The sequence below is a fragment of the Acanthopagrus latus genome, chromosome 12, assembly GCF_904848185.1.
Source record: "Acanthopagrus latus isolate v.2019 chromosome 12, fAcaLat1.1, whole genome shotgun sequence".
In the NCBI taxonomy this organism is placed as follows: Eukaryota; Metazoa; Chordata; class Actinopteri; order Spariformes; family Sparidae; genus Acanthopagrus; species Acanthopagrus latus.
The window spans coordinates 8,787,743-8,810,108 of NC_051050.1; the positions used below are offsets into that span (position 1 = coordinate 8,787,743).

The window sequence follows — 22,366 nt, forward strand, 5'->3', positions numbered from 1 at the left end:
ACCTGGCTTTCTATCCGTCCTCTTGACAAGTGGATGGAGTCATACAGGTGGGGTTTCCTTTTCAGCTGATGGAGACCTCTTTTACAAAAGAAATTTGAAGAAAATCTGTCATTATGCTGCCTTTGTTTCACTTTGGGATATTTCTCTCATAAATGCTGTGGGGCTACTAATATCTGATATTGTGTATTTATCACCCAGCCCTCATATGCTGTTAACAGCAGATTAACAGCAAAACCGTTTACTGTGGTAGCATTTTGACTCAGCACAGGCAATGAATCAGAACATGTCTACCTTTCTTTCACTCAACCTTTCTCTGATTTCAACCTGAGGTGGACTGTCTGTAACACTGTCAAAAAGAAGAAAGCTGGTATTAGCTAATATTTTTCAAGGCCATGGAAGTGATGAATCAAGGTTTTTCTTCTGGAGTGTATCAAACTGTGTCACTTCTGGCACCGTTTTGAAGTGGTCTGCCATGACTGATGCCAAAGCGATATCTAATTTCACCTGCTAGCCAGCTAGCAGCTGCACTATGATTCCTGTGGAAATTCAATTTTAAAATGTTCCCCAAGCTTTATACTACCAACAGATTCATATGGAGAATGATAGAAATTGATCAGGAATAATGTGAGGAAATACTGCAGCTGGCCAGCAGAGATAATGCAGGAGAACATCCCTCTTTTGTTTTCTGCCATAATAACAAAGCATTAATTTACTGTTGACTTATTTTTCAGTCCTGCCATTTAAGAACAGACAGACAGCCATCAATCATGGAGTATTACAGCAGTGACACATGCATCCAGACAGCCAAACTGAAGGAGAAATGAGGAGGTACAGGCGCAGATTAATGAGACAGTTGTCATTTTATATTAGACAGTGTAATATAAATAAAAACCCATACTACTTTTGCGAAATTCAGTATAGTAATAAGATACAACGATGTTGCATTCATCTATGTTATAAATGGCTGCTCGAAATGAAGTCCTAAATTAATAACATCCAAGTGAATACCTTCAAATAATGACTAAATAAGGATTTCCTTCAACAAGTATTTTTGTTAATTGTTTTAGAGAGTGCTGTTTAAAAAGTTAAACCACACATGAATACAAATATTAAACTTCAGCTAAATATCACTTTTAACAAAAGGTGTTTTCATCCTGCTTATCCTCTGGGGTACTTGTCATTTACAAGTCTATCCTATCTCAACACCATTATTATTATGCATGGGCACAGTGAATAAAACCTTCACCATCAGAATAATGGATCTCAAAGGGGGCCATTGCCAACTCGCAGGCCGCTGTGACATGCCGTTAAAATGACACTCATTTAGCTTTTGTATGATTATTAAAATGCACAGCCATAACCGCAAAGTGGCCAAAATGTCATTTTAACAACTAATCATTAGCGCTTGTCAGCTGGCAGCCGGTCCCTACTGTAAGGGCTGCTATCATGACAATTCGAGTTTTTATATTTGCATTTAAAATTTAAATGAAGCAGCTCTTCAAATAATATAAGTGGCTACTAAAATTGTCAATTAGCAAAATGGGTTTACTCTGCAAGCAACAGAAATGTGTCAACAAAAAAAGGCACTTATAAATGGAGTTTGTAAGTGTTAAATATTTAACAATTAATTAAGAAATGAATAACCATATGCAAGATTTATGGTAGATGAAAATGTGGTAAAAATGTAACACTTATTAGGATAAACCTTGAGATTTAACACATTTTTAGTTGTTAAATCTTGTATTTAATTCTACTTATTGTCAAAAAACAGAGTTGTGTCAGACCTTGTGTCAGCATTTTGACATTTAGACACATTTTTTTCAATTTTTTTGCCAAAAGTCATTTTTTTTCCCTTTGTTTCCCTTTTTTTGTGCCCTCTCAGCTTTCAGCCAAAGGACTTTCCCTGTTTCTTAAATATTACATCTTAAAGTTCAGCACATCTGAGGGGACATACTGTAAAACAAGATGTTCTATTATCTTGTTGAAAACTGACTCTTGGGGTCAGACACTGCGGACATGTATTACTCTGCACTTCTTAGCCCAAACTGTAGGAACAAGAATAAAGCACATATTTCTGAGTGACTTTAAGCTCACAAAGTCACAACTAAATAGTCTGCATTTTACTACTGTCACAGTTTGCCACTTAGCACCTGTGATCTGATCTCAACGATACTGTATTTATTCCATCTTCACTGAAAACTACCTTCAAAGTTAATGCCAGACATCACAATTTCCTGTTACAAATAACCAGCGGAAGCCTGCAGAAATTCCGACATCAATCAAAATAAACAGCTGACCACACATTCTACTGCCATCATAAATGTGTCAAAATGTGGTTCATTCAGTTCCAAAGCCCCGACTGTCTTTGTAGCCATTTAGCTGTAAGAACATGATAATGAATGAGGTGTAAATCCAAAGTTATTTCTCACATGGTCAGTAAATGGTCTGGTGAAACAGGATTTTAAATTACTGCATAACTCTGCATCGCTCTTTATCCAAAGGAAACTATTTTTGAACCTCCACATAGCTGGTGCAACAATCAGCAGGACAGCCAACAGAGCCACAACATTATCATGAGCGTTCCATTTCCATGGAGCCTGAAGTCACAACCATTAATTACAGCAGCAAGTCAGGTTTTGTATCTTTGTATATTGCTTTTGTCTTTGCTCTTCTGCGTAGAAGCTTAAGTTCATAAAATGTCCTCATTATTAATTCATCCTCTTTTCTTTTTTTTTTGGACTTCTAATTGCATCCTGGTCATTTCTCTTTCCTGCCATAACGACCCAGTGTCGCCTTTGGGATGATTAAAGATTCATCATGTCTTATTTGAAATAATCCTTGGCGGGCGATTGTCTGGCTACTCACTGCCGATGTGAAGGTAGATGGTGTCGCGTCTCTCTCCGTGCGGGTTCTGAAAGCAGCTGTATAGTCCGTTGTGGCCCAGGTCCACCTCGGTCAGTATCAGTCTGGGACCCTCTAGACGGTGCTGGGCCTTCACGTCTGTCCCGTTCACCTTCCATGACACGGATGCGTCATTGTCCAGGGAGCCGCACTGCATGGTGACATCACTGCCCATCCGTTCATACTGGTTCCTAGCAACTGGAAAAAGACAGAGGCAAAGATTAATTGTTAGTGATATCAATGGATGATAACAGGAAAAAATATCTGTGCAGTTAAATGATTGCCCTCTGTGTGCTGGCTCCTAGCAACTGGAAAAAGGGGACAAAATCAAAGCCTTTATAATCATATGGGCATACACAACAAGCACAATATTGTGTGGCAGGAAGTTCATCTTTATTCTGTTATGTTGCAAAGAGAGACCGGCGGGAGCGAAGAGAGAATGTATTATTTGATAACACTTTTTAACTGATATGATAAAGTGAATATGGAGAAATGAAAATTGGTTAGAAGTTATAGTTGAATTCAATCTTTTTCAATCATCATGTGTTATCTATTACTGTCCACTGTCCACACATTGCTTAGCCACTGAGCTGTCGTAGCAGGGAAGGATGGAGGAGAAATATTATTCCACTTTTATACAGTTGATCAAAAGCTTTAGGGCTGAACGATATGCAAAATAATTGTTATCAGATTATGATTATTTTGATTGTGATATGAGTGGCAATTTCAGTTGGTATGGTAGTTTTGGGATATTGTTTTCACTAGGGCTATCAATGGATATTCCCAATCCAAATATATATTTGAATATTGGAAAAACAAAAAAAACAGAGTCGTGAAAACTAATATTCGACCGTGGAAAAAAATACATCAGCAGCTGCTTTTCGTGTGGGAGCCCTATATGAAGGGTCAGGGACAGGTCACAGGAGTCGCACTTGCAAGCATCACTCACTGCTGAAAATGAGACGCGACTAAAACCATGGCAGATGCAGAGAGAAAAACATAACTTGGCAGCAGAGAGAGTGGTTTGGACTCCAAGCAACCTGAAAAGTACCGTTTGAAAATACTTCAGATTTTGGTCAGTAGACGGCAAAAATACAGAACCTCAAGATAAAGTTGTATGCACACACGCTGCTACAGTTAGCTTACCATTCCACCACTAGCAACATGAGGGCACACCTCGAAAATGTGCACCCAAATGATATTTGATATTTTTCACCGCCCGCCACAAGCTCTTTGTCTGCAGCACGACAAGAGGTGTGCTAGAAGAAACCTGCTTTGTTCATATGCAAGGACATGAAGCCTATCAGTCAGTTGATGGCACGGGCGAGAGTTTTGTCAAGAGTTTGAACTGAGGTACCATATCCCGAAAATACCTATACAAGTCGTTAGATCTCGTAGTATTAGTTTGTCCTCCTGTTAATGACATAATGTGCAAATACAGATATTTGAATGGTTTGAACCTATGTTGTTGTTGGTTTTTTTTTTCTAATATTCAAACATCATTTTGACAGCCCTAGTTTTCACTGAAAAATAATGATATCTTATTCATAATGTTGTTTTTTTTTTTGTTGTCTAATTTTTTTTAACCAATTTACCATGTCCTTTTATATCTGAAGATACAGTTTATAGGCCCAGTCATCACCGTAGCAAGATTATGCTTAAAGGGAAACGCCACTGATTTTACATGTTAAAGTGTGCTTACAGGTCTAAAATAGGTGATATTGCTGGTTCATCTGTATCAAATTTGACCATTTGTTTAGAAACTGTCCATAATGATTCTAACAGTGTTAGGGACTGCTTTTAACATCCTGATGAGTACATTACCCACAATGTAACTTAGTCACCGAGTGACACACTGGAGAAAATTCATCGGATTACATGCAGCTTGCAGCTGTGAAGTGAGAAGAGCTTTCCTACTACTTTTTCCACATATGCAGTAGTAGTCCACATGACCTCTAAACACGTATTGATAATCTTATATCCACACCAACACACTTGTATACCATTAAGTTTGTTGTAACAAGTTTTAGCTTCATCAGAAATTGCAGTTCCTATAACTGGATATTGAACTTGGCCATATTGTGATTGCGATACTATTTCGTTTGATCATGCAGTTCTTATTCGCTCTCAATGTATTTCTCCAATTATTTGCCAATAATCCCTCATAGTGAGTGACGAATAAGAAAAAAAAACAAAAAAAAAACAAAAAAAAACTTATTGAGAGGAAACACTGGAGTAAAATGTTATTTTTACTTCAAAAAATCAAAAAGAATTTTGACTTGTCCATGTAGATTAACTCCAATTAAAGACCTTAATGCTGACACTAACACTGCCTTTGTTCTTTGATTCAGCAAAGCTCAAGGGACCGTGACCCAGAGGGCTGAGAGTTACATGTGAGCCTGATGGGAGTTTTAGCTGGGACACCGGGGGGACACACTGTCTTATAGTAGCCCTGCCCTGTTTACAAGTCCCACGGGCCCTGTCATGACCACACAGAGCGAAGACCTCCGATTAACACTTAAACACTGAGGATCAACAGCACAACAGGAAACAACAATAAAATATTGATTTCCATCTTAGGAAAAGCCCTTGTCTACGAAGAAAGAAAAAAAAAAAAAAACAAAGAAAAAAACAGTGCCCCCGTTGGCCTGGGATCAAAAGCTGTCAAGATCCTTGTCTTGCTCTGATGTCTCTCTCTCCATCTTTCCCTTTTGTCTGTCGGTCCCCTCCTTTCTTCCTCACTACAATGCCTCTCACTTTACTGTTTTTCACGCAAGCTAGTTTCCTCGGCTCAGACGTGCCTCTTAACGCAACTGATACAGATGTCAATCTTGTGTTTCATATATATTTCATACATCATACCAGAGCCATCCAAATTGAATAGGACAAGATCCCTGCCCCCATTAACATTACCCTGACACTGTTTGTTCTCTTTCCGACTTCCTCTCCATCTGCCGCACCCCCTCTCGAACCTCCCCTGCACCTTACGCTCTGTCATTCATGCCATATCTCGCTTCATTTCCTGTTATCATCGTCTTTTTTCCCCTGTCCATCCCACTTATCTCCATGCTTGGCCTCCCTGCTTGTCTGAGTCCAAATAATGTGCTTGCATATGCATGCGAGTGGCAAGAAATGCCAATTTCCTTTGATCCTCTCCTCTGTCGAGCTACTTTGAATGGATGTGTGACTTTATTTACATAAAAAAAACTTATTTCCATTTTAGGGAAAACCATACAGTTTGACTTTGATGTTAGCTTTGATGATGATGCCGGTGCCCTTGTGCTTCGTGTGACAAGGAAGAGAAGAGAAGAGAAGAGAAGAGAAGAGAAGAGAAGAGAAGAGAAGAGAAGAGAAGAGAAGAGAAGAGAAGAGAAGAGGTTCCTGTAGAGTTACTGGAAAAAAAAGAAAAAAAAAAAAAAAACTTTACAGAATATACTGTAGATTGCTTTTAGATCTACTTCTATCAAAGTAAGAGAACATATAATGAAAACATTTAATGGTTAAGATTCTACCTAAAATACCTTTGATTGCCTTTAGGTGGCATTAAACTTTTGTCAAAGAAGAGTAAAATCCTAATCCTGTTTCAGTGATGTCATCGTAAAGCAGTATGAATAAGCAGGTTTTCAGAAAAAAAAAAAAAAAAAACAAGTTTGCAGAGGAGCATGACCCTCAGAATATTTTGCGGAGATGACCTTTTTGCAGCTCTTTTCAATGACTGTCCTTGAGTCTGCTATATCCCATCCTTCTCATCTTTTCAGGTTACATCACTCTTCTCTACCGCTGTCCTTCCTAATATCCATTCATCTTTCTAGCCTCTGCTCCCTGTTTCCTCTCTCGTTTTTAATTTCTGTCTTCTTCCTTTAACGTCTTCTTGTTGTCTACCTCCCATCCCATCAAAGTTTGCGCTCTTCTCACTCGGCAGTCCATCTCTATCTTTTTCTCTCCCTTTGCGTCCCTGTCTCCTTACTTCCCACCCTGCCATCTGCCTTTATGCATATCCTGCTTTGAACTTTAAGTTCCCCTTCTCCCTGTCTCCTTTCTTTCCCAGCCTGTTTCTTTCATTTAGTATAGTCTGGCTCTCGTTTTCCACTTTGTGTTCCTTTTTTTTTTTCTTCTCTAGTGGTTTAAGGAGTTCTTCTGTGAGTTAGTATGTGTACATAAAAGAGACTTAACTAAAGATGTTGTTGGTTCTGATTGGTTCAATTAGCAACAGCAGTCAGTCTCTGGCAACAAGACTTACTTGAAAACAGGTAATGTATTGACTTGGTATTCACTAGAACACATCGCCATGTAACAGAAAATACTTGTTTCTTGATGGCTGACAGGTGTCCATTAGCAGTGAGGAATAGACAGCACGCAGTTCCCATACCAACAATACTGCTGCTTGACTGATCATCACGTACTGTAGCTCACTCACTGAATGTGCCGATAGCTACCTTGTTTATCTATCTGTAGCAGCTAAAGCAAATGATTATTTATTGCTTATTTATTTGTAGCCGCTAAAACAAATGATTATGTATTGTTTATTTATTTGTAGCAGCTAAAGCAAATGATTATTCATTGCTTATTTATTTGTAGCAGCTAAAACAAATGATTGTGTATTGTTTATTTATTTGTAGCAGCTAAAGCAAATGATTACCAAAAGCCCAATTTTAGAACCTCCTCTGTATCTTCTGTTTTCTCTTATCTGCATGTTTCATCACTAACTCAGAAGTCCAAGAGCAACATTACATTAGTTCTTTATGAACTTCCTAACTACTTATCTACTATAAGTTTTAAACATAAAAAGTCCACACATCATGACTGAAGAAGGACCTGAGCCCAAAATGACACACAAGGAGTTACTAAATGGTCATGGGCACATGATCTATTGTCTGGACTTTGCAATTGTCACTTGTTCTCCATCCGACCGATAATTCCAGGGATCTCATAGAAATTAGAGGGCTCAAACGTGACTTCAGACAAAAGCATCCATGGAGGCCACAAGCGTGTCCCCCTTCTCTACTGTCCACCTGGCTCAGGAGGCCAAAGTGCTATTCATTTTGTTGGCAGTGCTTTTTTTTCTGTTTAACAATACACAACATCCAGTCGGTGACATTTACAGGTCAGCCCACTCTGATTTGCAATTACTGGTTTCTGCTCAATATCCCATCACTGTTTCTTCCACACTACAGAATTTCAAGTCTTAAATATGAAACCATGGGGAGATTCTGATCCAGTCGTCAACATTGTGATGTCTGTAAACCTCTCAGGCAACAGGATCATTTGGGCAGATTGTCTGTGCAGAACAGCCTTGAATTGGGAACACCCCTGAATTTGTCAGAAGGGTCAACGAGGATCCAAAATTTGTCCAATTATCTTCTAATGTGGGGGAAGCATTACCTTGCTTTCCCTCTGTATCTCTCTGATCACTGTTCCCTATACCCTCTCCATCACTTTCTCCCGATTTCACCTTGAATGGATCCCTTTGAATTCCACAGAAACTTCGGCATTCATCAGTGTTGTATCACACATCATGAATATTCTGTGCACACACACACACCACACATGCATAATACACCTTAAAGCAACAGCAGAAACGCGAGTAGATGCACTTACGATTACCCTCATGTACTCACTCACACATACGCACGGGCTCCAACACCACTCTGCATAATGTCCTCATGCCTCATCAGCATACAGACAAGCAGGCCTAATAACCATAATGACATTCAGCTCAAGTGCTATTGATCTCTTGGTAATATACAGGGCGTTGTAAGCAGTGTTGGAACACTGTTATTCCCTACCAAATGAGAATAAGAGTCATCAATGCCCTTCACGAAGATTCAATTCTGCTATTTTTGCTCATTATTCCACTTATTTATGTTGATGCCAAATGACAGAGCCCCTCATGAATACACAAGTCCATGACCCTGCCAGAGGGAAAGCAGATCAGATAACTGAAGTTACTTTCAAATGTAGATAAGTTGTGTGCACTGCAATAAAGAAGAGGTCAAGTGGGTTATGTCCCTGGGACAAAGTAACGTCTACACACAGAACATAAACAGTGACAGAATCGAGAGTGCAATAGATGCAGCTGAAAGTAATCAGATTCCCTTCAGAACTGTCCTGAATATTAAGAGAAAATTCAGCAAGATGGCCTGCATAACTGTAGTGTCAGTAAAACAGAGTAAGTACATCACTTGAACTCATGCACCTCCAGAAGTCACAGCAGTAAGTCCATCATGCAAATACATGTCGCACAAGGTGTGTAAACCCACACAACTTTAAAGAACGTACCACAAGCCACATTCCACAGAGAAATCCACACAGCCTGAATTCAGAAACTGTGCCGTCAAACTAATATCATGCCATGCATCACCCTTAGTGCCATTTTGACATTGTTGAACATTTAATTTAACATGACTATTTTGCATCCTTGATTGCCTGATGGGAAACAAAGCGAACTCTAATAGGGAACATTGGGGCTCAAGGGGTTACCAGGAAGATTGAAGTACTTTGTCACCATTACATAAAAGTTCAAGTCTTTAATTTATAGCACGATTCTGCAGGATGCCTGGGTATGGTAGTCCTTATGCAGCACTTCAATGTTTCCCAGAGCAGAACTGTTAAGAGCCAGCTTAAAGACATATTGTTGGGTCAGTGGTGCTACTATTCATAGAAAACACACACACACACACACACACACACACACACACACACACACACACACACACACACACACACACACACACACACACACACACACACACACACACACACAAGGGCAATAAGTTGCATATTCTCCATGAGCTGTTTAATAAACTGACTTAAGTAGTGCACCAGAAACACACAATACAAAACACAAACTGCCACATATTCCTCAGGCACACACACAAACAAACTCTTTGGAATGTACACGTTCATAACCACACAGAACATATTAATATTGTTATACTGTACACTTGAATAGTGGCCTTCCATAACGGTACATTTGGGACACAAACACTCAATGCAGTGCTGGTCAGAATCAGCAAAGTATTTGGGTCAGAGTGTGTCCATGGGGGTTTAACACACCAGTGAAGGTCAGCACAGGAACATCACGATGCCACACCAATGGAAGTGAGTTAAATATGGACGGGAAAGTGGAAGCGAAGAGAAGACAAGAGGGAGAAGAAAGAAGGAAAAAGTTGATGATTAACAGTGAACAAAAGAGGCAGACTGAGAAACTAAGAAGTAATCAGAGGAGATGAAGACTTGGGGAATCAATGTTGTGCTGTTTGCTTAATTTGGACAGAAGGACACTCATAAATTCATGGTCTTTATCCTTTGCATCCTTGATTAACCGTAATTCCACCAGAAAGATCAATTGAGGTCAAATTACCATTAGCTAAGTGTCAGAGAGGATTTTCATGAGAACAAGTAGCCCCGCTGTTTGATTAGCTGATTAAACACTGATAGAATTACTTGTTCAAACATCAATTGCCATCAGGGAGGACATTCTCATACCTTACCACTGCAGCATCATCAAACATCTATTGATGAAGTGAGGACATTGACTTTAAAGACAAAGTTAGTTTAAGGCTTACTGAACTGAAGGACAGACATCACATGATTTGCTACTTGTGATTTAGATAAATACTAAACACACTAAATATACAGAAATGGCAGTATCATGCTCCCTACTTATATGGACACTGCATTTTTGCCAACTTGAGTAGGGATGGGCCATTTTGGTTCTATTTTTTTTAAACACTCACATTAAATTATTGTGAAGTATTTGAATACAAGCACAAAATGATCTTGTAAGAATAGGGTCCAAAATGTACCAAACTCCAACACTGTGTGCCAACATTGTTAACAAATGAAGTGGTGAGAGATTGCCTGTTATCTGTCTCTATTGGTGTCCCCTTGTGCTTGACATGCAAACGATTATAATTTGACTACTTGTCCTGTGACACGTGTTGAAGCGCCTGTCTAGTGCTGTACTATAAACAGCAAAAAAGTCCAAATCAGGGGGTGGCTGGGGTAGATGGGGGAGTCAATCACAGGCCTTTCCCTCCAGCGACTTGGGTTCATGTCATGTATGTGTCCTGTTGCCTAAACCTAACCAAAAGGTTAACGTTTGACAAAGTTAATAACATTCTAAAATCTCTTGTAATCTCTTATACTATGCTGTAAGTGTATGATAGTACGTGTTGCTAAACCTTTAATCTAGAACAGGGTCAGTTTATGTTTTAGTCATTATATAAAAAAAACGCTATTGCTGTTATCATTACTGAATGAACAGATGCTACCATTAAAATGGAGTACTTGTGATCAAAATTATCAAAGCGCACGATTACTCAAAGTAAACAAATAGAGGACTTTACAGACTCATCCTTGACATCTCTGTTGTGTGTGTCCAGTGAACAAAACTATTCTTATGGTAAAACCTGAGAGGTTGCAGATAAGAAAACTGTCATATGGATCATTTTTGAAATGGCCAAATTGGTTGGTTGGAAAGCCACTCTAAAATTGGACAATCAAGCTAAAAGGAATGTTACATCAGAGAACACACACGTGGGTAATTTGGGGAATCAGTGGTGAAAAGCCTTTTTAGTTGTTAAGGTCGGTGACTTGTTACCCCTCTGTTACCACTTTTTCACTGGTTTAACGACAAGCATACCCTACTTGGAGGAAGTGCACGGTGTTAACTTTCAATATGAATTTTTCCGACAAACATCTCTTTACAAATCACATCATATCCATTGTAAACCTGAGAAAGAACGTTTCCATTTTCCTCAGGTTTGGTGGAGCAGCAGCAGGTGAAGACACGGGGCTTCCATTGGCAAAGTCAGTGAAAACAAAACTTGAACAGGATCTCCAGATGAATAGACTGAAATGTGCACAGACTCAGACAGGTGCACGCAGAGATATATCTAGCAGCCACACAGTCCATAAAACAACACACACCCTCACACGAACGCGCACCTTCTAGACTAGATCAGAATACTGATCAATTGTGATTATGGAGCACCAGCTGTGTGCGCCTGTGTGTGCATGTATGCCTTTCAATTTACAGAATATCTGGCTGTCGCATGTGGCTCTATCATCCTGCATCTCTGAATTCACTTGACTGTGCATGCATGCATGTGTGTGTTCAAAACTGTGTGTGAGTGTTGTGCAAGTAACCTGCTCTAAGTTATGATCCGACTCCACAACAGCGGCGTGAAATGAAATTGAGTCTCAGAGCTGGCATCCTGATTTACCATCTCAAAAGTGTTATATTCCCTGTGTGTTTGTGTGTTTCAGTGCGATTCTGTCAATGTGTGTATGCCTGTGTGCGCGCGCGTGCATTTGTCTGCGATTGTGTAGTTCACTGTGTGTGTGTTCAGATTAATTTACATGTACATATCAGACCGTGTCGCTCTCTAGCCGGGCTATAACTCACACACATTTATCAGTGAATCGCATTTGTATGGCCAAGGGGAGCCGTGCCTTTTTGAAAGTCCAACAGTAAAATATAGGATTGGCTGACACACAGAGATAGAGCCCAGGAGAATTATCAGTTTAGGTTTTGAAGATCACATTTTTTCACTCGATGGCTGCACATGCTGACGCTGCCTGGGCCACTTATACTGATACAGAAAAAGAAAATTGATCTTATTATCTGGGATGATGGGTTTTCTTTCTGTGTTTTTTTTTTTTTTTTTTTTTTGCTTTAATTGAAAATTGAAATTGAAAGCTTGAATTTATTTCAGCCTCTACTCCACATCATTTTTTTTTAGATATTTAATAAAATATAAAATATTATATTTAATAAAATACAGAAGCTCAAAAGCTGTACTATGTGCAATTTAAGACCGAGCTCTGTGCTAACACTTTGGCTTAAAATGCTTTTAGAAATATCCCAAAGCCATTCTTTAAGCCTTTTAGGATTGTCGCACAAAGCATTTAAGAATACGAATTTAGGGATTGTTTCTATCAAGACACTTAAATGCTTGGAATGTAAGAATTTGAGGAATAGACCAACCATAAGACAAAAAGCAGGCTGGGGTTTTTGTTGTCACTATTTGATGAAAGCCACTACCACAAATGGAAAAAAACAAACAAAAAAAAAACAAAAAAAAACGTATCAAACATTATCAAGACAAGTCTGAGAATGAGCCAAGTAGCTGTATGTAGTTGATGATCCACTCAACATGTAGTGGTTTGGGGCGTCTCTGTAACTGACAGCCAATCCAACTGCCAGAATAAATGTTGGTAATGTGCTTTTGTGTTTTGCAAACCTATGTGTTGAAACTTCACGTCTTTATATTGCAACCTTACATAAATTGTTACATCAATTTTTTAACATGGTAAAATCACTGTGGATCTGTTCTGGTTAGGTTTGGGCACAAAACAACTTGGTTGAGAGGGTGATGAAAAATCATGTTTTAGCTTAAAATACCCAGTTTTGGTCATTACAGGTCCCATAAATACTGAGTTTCTGTATTTATCAGGGTAGGTAGAGTAAGCAGGAGAAGCAAACGATTGTTGAGATGACACATGGGTTATTCACGTATGATTGGGCCATTGCTCATGGCCCCTGATCCAACATGACTCTTCCAGCTTTGGCCTTCACTTGCCTATTCATGGCCATGTGAGCATGGGCACTCAGCTATCGAAATCATTTCCACAATTATTTCATATCATTACTCAGCCTCAAGCCATATATATTAATTGTTCTGTTGCAAATCATTTTCACTTGCTCACTGACTAAGAGCGGTTCTGTTAGATTTGAAGGACGCAGCTTAGAGGCTTAAAAAAAAAAAAAAGAAAAAAAGAAAAGAAAAAACATGCCCGGCACAAGAAGGTTAGGCTTTAATATTGTGGTTAAAAATGTTGATGCGTAGGGAAAGGCCAAAAAAATAAAATCAAGATCACTGAATAAGGTTCACACTCATACCCATTTTCTATGTGTCATAGCAGATTTCTTCTTTTTATGGACAGCCTTGTATCTAAAAAAAAAAGGTTCATGAATGTTTAAAACCTTTCAAAGGTGGAAGGCTTTAACACATTCCTAGTTGTTTGTTTGGTGTGCGAACAAGGTGCAAACCAGTTTGATTAAAGCCACAGATAGTATCAAACAAACAAAGCCAAGGTCCCTCCCATTATTTGGTTTTATGTGGATATGAAGGGTAATTTCACTGAGGGAATGCCGTTTACAAACTGTGCACGCATCGGCTAAGAAAGTCTGAAAAGCATTAACGTGTGTTTTCGGTGATTCTGTTGACTAGACCTCTGCTCAGGCCAAGTATTGTAGTGTAAGCTCTTAATATATATCCACAGTCACCACTCTGCAGTCTCGCTCAATGACCCAACAACAGCACCATCTAATATGTTGCACAACAACAGTAACAGCCTTAACACTGAAAGGTCTGGTGAGTGAGCCAAGCTGTGTTTTAAAGGAAGGCAGACCCTGCCAACAGCAGACATTTTGACTTTGGAATTTGAAAAGCACAGGTGTAAGCAATAACATTAACAATGTCTTCATTCTATCAAGTGTCCCTTGAAGTCATGCCTATAAGAGAGAGGGGGGGAAATCCACAGGAATCTCACATTAGCTCTGATCCACAACACAAGCACTTTTCAGGGGAATATGTTGATGTGTGACAGCAGAAAAAGAACAGGTGCGAATTATAAAATTAAGGCTGCCTGAATCCCTGAGTAAGCTTCTTCAGGGTCCTGTTACCAAGCATGCTGGCTTACTGTCACACTATAATTACTAACTGGCACACGTGAACAAACAGAGCCTTTATTAATGTTATTAGTCACACCTTTACCTTTACTACTGTGTCAGTCTAAATTCCTGCTGTGAAATTAAAGAAAAAGAGAGGAGGAGAATTATTTCTGACTGGATTTGCTGCTTTTGTTCCGTGCTGTTAATCAATATTTGGCTTTTTATCTATTTAACTGTTCATCAACTATCATGTTGACAACATATCAGATTATAACTAAGTTCTAGTTCTAAGTTGGGCATTTTACATTTTAATCATCAGTGGGTTAGTTGAGTTGCTGCCCTGCAGGAAACTCTGTTAGCTGAAGCAGGTAACACCTGTGTGGGCGTGCTTTGAGGGTCTTTAAACAAAACAAATACAAGATTAAATGTGATAAGCGGTGCTGAATATTTGCTTACTGTGTTTTATAACCTCATATCAGCATTATAATAAAATCAATTACATTTTTACACTTCTGGGTCCTTTTATAGACTAAGTCATGTCAAAAAAATAATAGAGATTAATGAAAATAACCATGGCAGTCAGCCCTTGTAATAAAACTTTTCTAAATAGTCTTAGCTGAGGTTGAAATGTGTGCATATCCTGCGTCTGCGGATGCCTCGTTCAACATGTGGTACAGCTGCTAAGGCAGGTTCCTCAGATGCTTCTGCAAGGTATGACACTGCAAACAGCCAAATCCTCCCCCCGCAGTGATTTATAAGACACAGATCCGATTAACTGCTGTATGACATAATAAGCATCGCAGTAAACTCCTGTTGACACTTTCACGGCCGCGCACATATTAATACACTGACACAGATGCTCCGTAGATCTCGGTCAATGTGTGGATGCTCACACACTCGGGCGGGCCACACAGGCGGAAAAAAACAAACTTGGATGGAAGTATGCACGAACGTACACACCCACGCACACGCTCTCACACATACACTTCCTCTGCAAACATCTTGGAATTAAGTTATCACTTTATCCTCTCCTGTCTCTCGTTCCCACAGACAGATTAACATTCACTCTCTCCCTCTCTCTCGCTCTGCATTTGCTTCTCCTTTCATGTGAGCACTGAGGCAGCTGCAGCTGTGTAAGTGTTTGTGTGTGTGTGTGTGTGTGCTTTCTGTACATGTGTGTGCATGAGTCAGGGCACCAATGCTCAAATAAATCAACTTCCTGTTTCCTGCCATCGTATCTCGGCCCCACCGCACATGTAGACGTACAGTGTCGTCCACTTGTGTGTGTGTGTGTGTGTGTGTGTGTGCGTGCGGGTGTGGCAGTCTGATCATTGCCCTCATCATCTGGCTTGCGGAAGCCACTGGAGAAGACAGAAAGATTTGCAGGCAACGGGGTTAATTGACACTTCACATTTCAGACGTCTCTGTTCTGGGAGGAACATGGAAGCAAAAGGGAGATAAGAGAGAGTGTAAAAGAAGGGGAAGAAGTGCAGAGGAAGAGAAATGGAGTGGAAAGATGAAGAGGAGAGGGCGGTTAGAGGAAAAGGGGGACAGCACAGGAGGGAGGAAGAATTGTTGAGAGTGAGTAGGGCAGTTAATATTTTACAAGCCTGGATTAGAGAGGTCATGAAATGAGGAATGGGAGAGGGATTCCTGAGAGCCAGCTACAGGGAAAGGGAGAGAAAAGGAGTGGGACAGCTGGATAACAGTGCTTTGATCAGAAACATCTGTAGGTTTTGAGGCGGAGGGAGAGAAGCAGCAAGTGGTGGGAGAGAAGTGACTGCATCCTGCGTCATCTGTTTGTCTGGACAGGTTTCAACTTCACTTTCTATCAATGTCTGCTTTTTTTCACCTTAGGGACTTTCTTAAAAAGTATTGGCGCACTGCAGAACCTGACAAAGTGACTTTATTGTTCTTTTTTTTTAATCGAGGAACCCAATTACCTCATTACCAGTAAAGTACACTAATAATTTTACGTTGTTAAAATGTTTAGCTTGTACAGCTTGCACAACTTCAACTGAATTGTTTCACTTGTTTGTCTCACTCGCTAATCTTGAGTTAATGGGTTTCCTGACTGTTTTAAAGTTGAAAATATGCATATTGAGTATTGTGAGATCATATTGCATTACACATTAGATCTCTTAATATTTTGTAATGAGCCCAAATCAATTAATAAATGCTAAAATTCATTCACTGACATTGTGTCTTACCAAACAGCAATTATCATGTATAAGGCAAAAAACAGACAATTACCAGAATAAAAAAAAAACACAATATAATATAATATTGTTGACCAAATACCTTGATTTCAGTATTGTCCATTTATTGTAGGGATGACTATTGGTGCTTTTATAAAAATATCAACACAATAGCATTTTTTTAAGAAATGATAATCATTAATGTGGATTAGACAAGTGTTTAAACAAGCAGAACAGTCTCACTTCAGAATAGACTTAGACTTCTGACTTTTCATCCCACATCAAGGAAATTCACTTGTTATAATGGCAGTTAGACAGACATACAATAAGTACAAGACTTGAAAAGAAAGGTACGATATAGAAATAGCTCTATGCTATGGGCATTATATACAGGAGGCAATGTGCACTATATACAGGAGGCAATGTGCATACAGGAGGTAAGTGTGCATTGTATACAGAGGTAAATGTGTATTTTATACATTTAAATAAACTGTAAAAACATTGCCTTCTTGAAGGCTGGATGCATGAATAAATGAATACAGTGTTTGAAATAAACAGACTACATATGAATATGTAAGAAAAAAAAGAATAAAAAAAAAATAAAAAAACAGTATTATTGCACAGGATAACTACACGAGATAGCAGAGGTAGAAGTGGTAAGTAGTGCAAGGTAAGTAGCTGCACATGGTGCCACATTAAGGGTTACTGGTGTTGAACAGTCTGACAGTAGCTGGAATGAATGACATGCCGTAGCGTTCCTTTTGACACCGTAATAATAAAAATATAAAATCTAAGACCCTATATAGTCTCATATCACAATAACCTTATTGACATAGTGTTCACACTTTCTAATGACCAACATTAACATTGACAAACATTTTCATACAAAAAAATACTCAGAAAAGACTTCAGCAAATGCAAAATGAGACATAAAACTGCTAACACACAATTACGCCCCTGTACATACTATAATAAAGAAAACTAGGGATAATGACCAACACATAACTTAATGAATCCAAAATGCACACTCTTTTCTGTGTTTCTGCTCTGCAACATGTCCAGTACAGTACTTGTGCAATGCTGCGGACCTTTTCCTAAATTACACCCTAGCTTTTTAAATTGATTTCCCATCCAGCCCGCCGCTGGTTTCCATTCCTTCCATTGCGTTATGAGAGACAACTCACAGACTCGTGATTCTTGCTTGACACTGGTAATCCATCATAGTGAGCATTTCCATCCCCATTATTTTTAGTCCCATCAGCAAAGAACCAGATCTTAACATCTAATTTACATTTTGTTGACCCGTCCTGACGTCGGTGTGTCGTCCACAAACAGACTGGTTGTCTCAGCTCATGAGCAGACTGCAACGTTTTAGGTTTTGGAAGAGACACAAGCAACCGCGGCATCTTCAGATTGGAGATATGAATGAATATTCCATCTCATAATTATGCTGGGTCATTTCCAAAGTGAAGCAGTTATACATAAATATGATATTTAGAAGAAAGAAAATCACATCATAAAAAGGCAAAACAGGCAGTGGCGGCATCGTAACCCTCGATAACAGGGTATACGATTGTTATCATCTGCTTTTCTAATGAATGCTGCATCTAATAAATATGTTTTTCCGACTCCCCTTTGGCAACACTGTATAATAATGATAATCACACATGAGCCTGCAGAAACCTCCCTCACAGCGCTAATCTTATTGTTTAATAACACAGCTAACATCACCCTAAGCTTTCCCAGGGAGCCAAACTCTGAAGGTCAGTGCTAATACCAGGCCGCTCATTTATTAAACCAAATGGGAGTATACACACAGAGATGAAACACTGAGAGTGAAAAGGATAAGAGGAAAATATAAGAAGACAGGGATGATAAAAGTGGGAGTAGCGAGGGAGAAAGAGGAGAGCAAAGAGGGGCAAAAAGAAACAGTAAAATGCATATAACAAAGGTCATTTTGGAAGTTAACAAGGGGATGAGAGAAAGTATGAAGTGATAAGTGGTTAAAAGGGGGAGATAGAGGAGGGAAGGGTTTCAGAGGGAGAGATGATAGGAGAGGGACGGATAGAGAGATGGCTGCCTTAATTAATGGACTGTAATATATGACAATATTCCTGGGTTCCAAGATAATATCAGCAAAAATTACAACCCTCATCTTGGGCAGGCTTTGCAAATATACCGTGACCTTGACAGAGGAACTTAAGTGGCAGGGAAATTTGAAAAACTCTCGACAGGAACTCGACGTGTCTTGCCCCCAATAAGAAGTTACGATAGATCCAATTACAACGAAGGTTGATGAAAAACGCTTTCTACCCCCTTAAAAATCTGCTAACATCACTACGGTGCAGAATCCAGGCCAACCTAATGTGGTGTTTAAGTGCTATCATTTGGCTTGCCAAGTTCACTTTAACACAATATTGACATTTATTTGGATTTATTTGGATAATTAAGAGAAGTTCATTTTTAAAATACCTCCCAACAGGGTTTATGAGGAAGAAATGCAACTTAGATTTTTATATATAAAGTGGATTTAGGGTGTTAGAGTGCCCATTTCGTCAAACATGAAATAGCTCTATGTTTAGATTACATTTCATTAAGGCAGCATGATGACCAGGTCTTGGGGGCAGTGTCTGCTAAAGTGAGGCAAGATGGCAAAAGCCAACCTGGTCAACAACCAAATGTGTTCATATACTAATCTGTATGAGAAATTGTTTCAAACTGTTTAAAGCCACATAATGTTGGGGAATCCATTTCAGGAGTACAGCATATGTTGTTGGATGGTCTTTGGCCCTGCCATTCAAGGTTTGTGTCTCATTTCATTGAAAACATGATTCCTAGATAATAATCACATCAAATGCATAATTGAATAATATAATCAATACAATATCACTATTTTGTGTTATGAAATTATATGCAGATCACTATGTGGGAAGCAATAAGTGGTGATAACTAAGGAAAAGAGCTAAGTGGATGTATAACAATATATTCAACCATTGAACCTGATGGTATCACTCAGTTTCTGCACCAGTTCAACTCCTAAACTTGATTGGGGGAAACTCTAGGACAACAGAATCATCAGTATAAATTTAGGCAACATCTGTTTCTGCAAACCAAGAATATGCTGAAACTTAAACTGATGCTGCAACTTTACATTTCTTTGAGTTTAATTTTATGCTACATAACTGGAAGTGGCATGTAACATATTATTGCTTATCATTTGCATGAAAGAGTGACTGCAGAGTGGTAGGTAGAGTGTCAAGTTTGATGCCACTGACCCAGCTGCTTCATTTGACGAGTTGGGAAGGACAGGGCTAGGAAAAAGTAAAGCTCACACTTTAGCTTAAAATACCACGACAGCTGGAACTGTTGTGACCTCCCATGGGAAATGTATGTATCATTTTGTTGCCAAATACACGGCTAGAGATTAACATTTCAAAAACTAGAAATTCAAAAACTGCTGGGAGGTATCCAGTGTTTTCACACAATAAAAATGGTGAAACCCAGTCTCGAACTGTGGTTAGTGGCTTTGGCAGTCTTCTAAGTATGTCATCACAGTATGCACCCGATGACACATGCTGAAACCTTAATTGCCAACATTTTTTTTTTTTTTCCCCAGCGACTGAGATGGTCTGAAAGAATCCTAAACTCTTATTAATAATCCACAAAATGCAGGGAGGGGTAACTGAAAATGTAATTTATGAGTATATGGTACATTTTTGCATGTGGAAAGCATATATGTTATTTCTGTCCTGCCACTGAACTCCAGTGAGCAGCAGTAGCTGCCACTGAGCCATCAATCACCCAACACTTGGAACAGCAATATGCCTGCTTCACTAGGCTGTTGCTACAGCAGCTAAATGGAGCGCTGGACCAACTCTGTCGCACAACAGCGGAGCTCCCAGTATTATTTTTTATTGTTATTTGAGTCAGCGATCAAAGGACCACCACACCAAGTGGGACTCGAGGCTATTTCCCCATCACCAAAGAGCTTCACAGAAATTCAGGATTCAGAAGAGGATTTTTTCCACGGACGTGTGCTTCCAGTGTCGGCTGTGTGGCTGTTTTCCAAGTACTAGTAGGCAGCGAGGGATCCCCACATGAGTAGCACTGAAGCTGCAATCAATCATGTGTGACCGAGAAAGTGTAACAACCATGCAGGGCTGACAGTACACACACATACACAACCATGTGCACTGAATCACAGATGCATACACACACACCTACATCTTCAGATATGTGCATGTCCACCTTCGCTCTGAGTCTCTTGATCTTGACCGTCAGCACACATGAAACAAGGCGTGATGGGAAAAGAACTGCTGTCAGGTTCAGCGGCTGCAAAACACATCGTCGCATCTGTAATCCAAGCATCTGAGAGCCCGCAGATTACTACTACTCCGTCTCCTGAGCTTCAGCTGGCATGCAATGAAGCTTGGAAAAAAAAGGAAAGGTGTAAAACAAATAACTCCAGAGGAGCCCAGCGGTGCACGCACTGAGATTTATTTGAACTGGAGCAGAGCCCGCAGTGTTGTTGCTCTGTCCTTGATGCTCAAGTTTACTTACAGTTCCACGCCTGTCATTTGTCAACGGAAGACTAATGATGCAGTTGCTGCGATGAAAACCATTATCAGCGAATAATTCAGCCCGACAATCCGCCTCCTCTTTCCAGTAGTGCTCATGAATACTCTTGACTTCAAAGACGGACTTGACGCAGAGTGGAGAACACTCTCTCTAGTGTGGAGTTCAAAGGAATGTAGGTTAATTAATGTAGTAGGCTACAATGCTGATGAGGAATAATGACCACAACTATAGCAATCATAGGATCAAAGTCAGACTCCTAAACAATACAGAAGGAGCATTTTGTTTGACTAATCACATCACTTAAATAGAGATAGAATGTTTGTGAGATATGAGTCTATGGGTGAGCGTGCATGTGTGTGTATTTTAGCAAGAAAACTGCAGTTCAGGGCTCTCACTCGCTTTCTCACTCTCTCTCTCACACACACACACATTCACAAGCAAAAACCAAAGCAGCGAAAAGCAGTGGGCATACACAGCCCACACACACAGCACAGAAAAGACACGTCAAAAGGGAAGATGTGTCTTCCTGCTGTGTGTCCATGTGTGCACAAATTCACGTTAGAAGTTTGCAGAAATGTTTTGCATGCAATTGTACAAAAACATCCTTTTTGGCTTACGGAACATTTATGGGATTTACATGGAGGAGGCTATTTGTCTGCTTTTGCCTCAGTCCAGGTGGGGTTGAATCAATCCCAATGATTGCTTTGCTGGACCAGAGAATAGGCAGATGTAAAACTACTCCTCATTCTCCTCTGAAACGGAAACTTCTCGCAAAGCATTTGCATACTTTTCTTTTTTTAACAAAGGTATGGAAATTGGTTAAAATATGCTCCCTTATGCACTAAATATAAACTGTACAATACATAGGCAGCAGCTTTGGTGAGAGTGCAGAGAACAGACGGTCAATATCAAGCGGAAAGACACAGCCAGAGTAGACACAGCCAGAATCAATAGACTTCTGCCTTAATGTACCAAAAGTCAGTAGTTTCTTCTTTCTTTCTATCTC

General features: G+C 39.6%; 1 protein-coding gene across 2 annotated transcripts in view; it reads right to left on the minus strand.

The window, feature by feature from the left end:
* Positions 1 to 22,366, minus strand: part of cntfr (ciliary neurotrophic factor receptor) — a 228,740-nt gene that overhangs the window by 93,792 nt on the left and 112,582 nt on the right. For both annotated transcript variants that reach the window (XM_037118120.1, XM_037118119.1), the window contains one exon: positions 2,866 to 3,099. In XM_037118120.1, the coding sequence (XP_036974015.1) occupies positions 2,866 to 3,099 (234 nt within the window). The remainder of the gene's footprint in view (positions 1 to 2,865; positions 3,100 to 22,366) is intronic.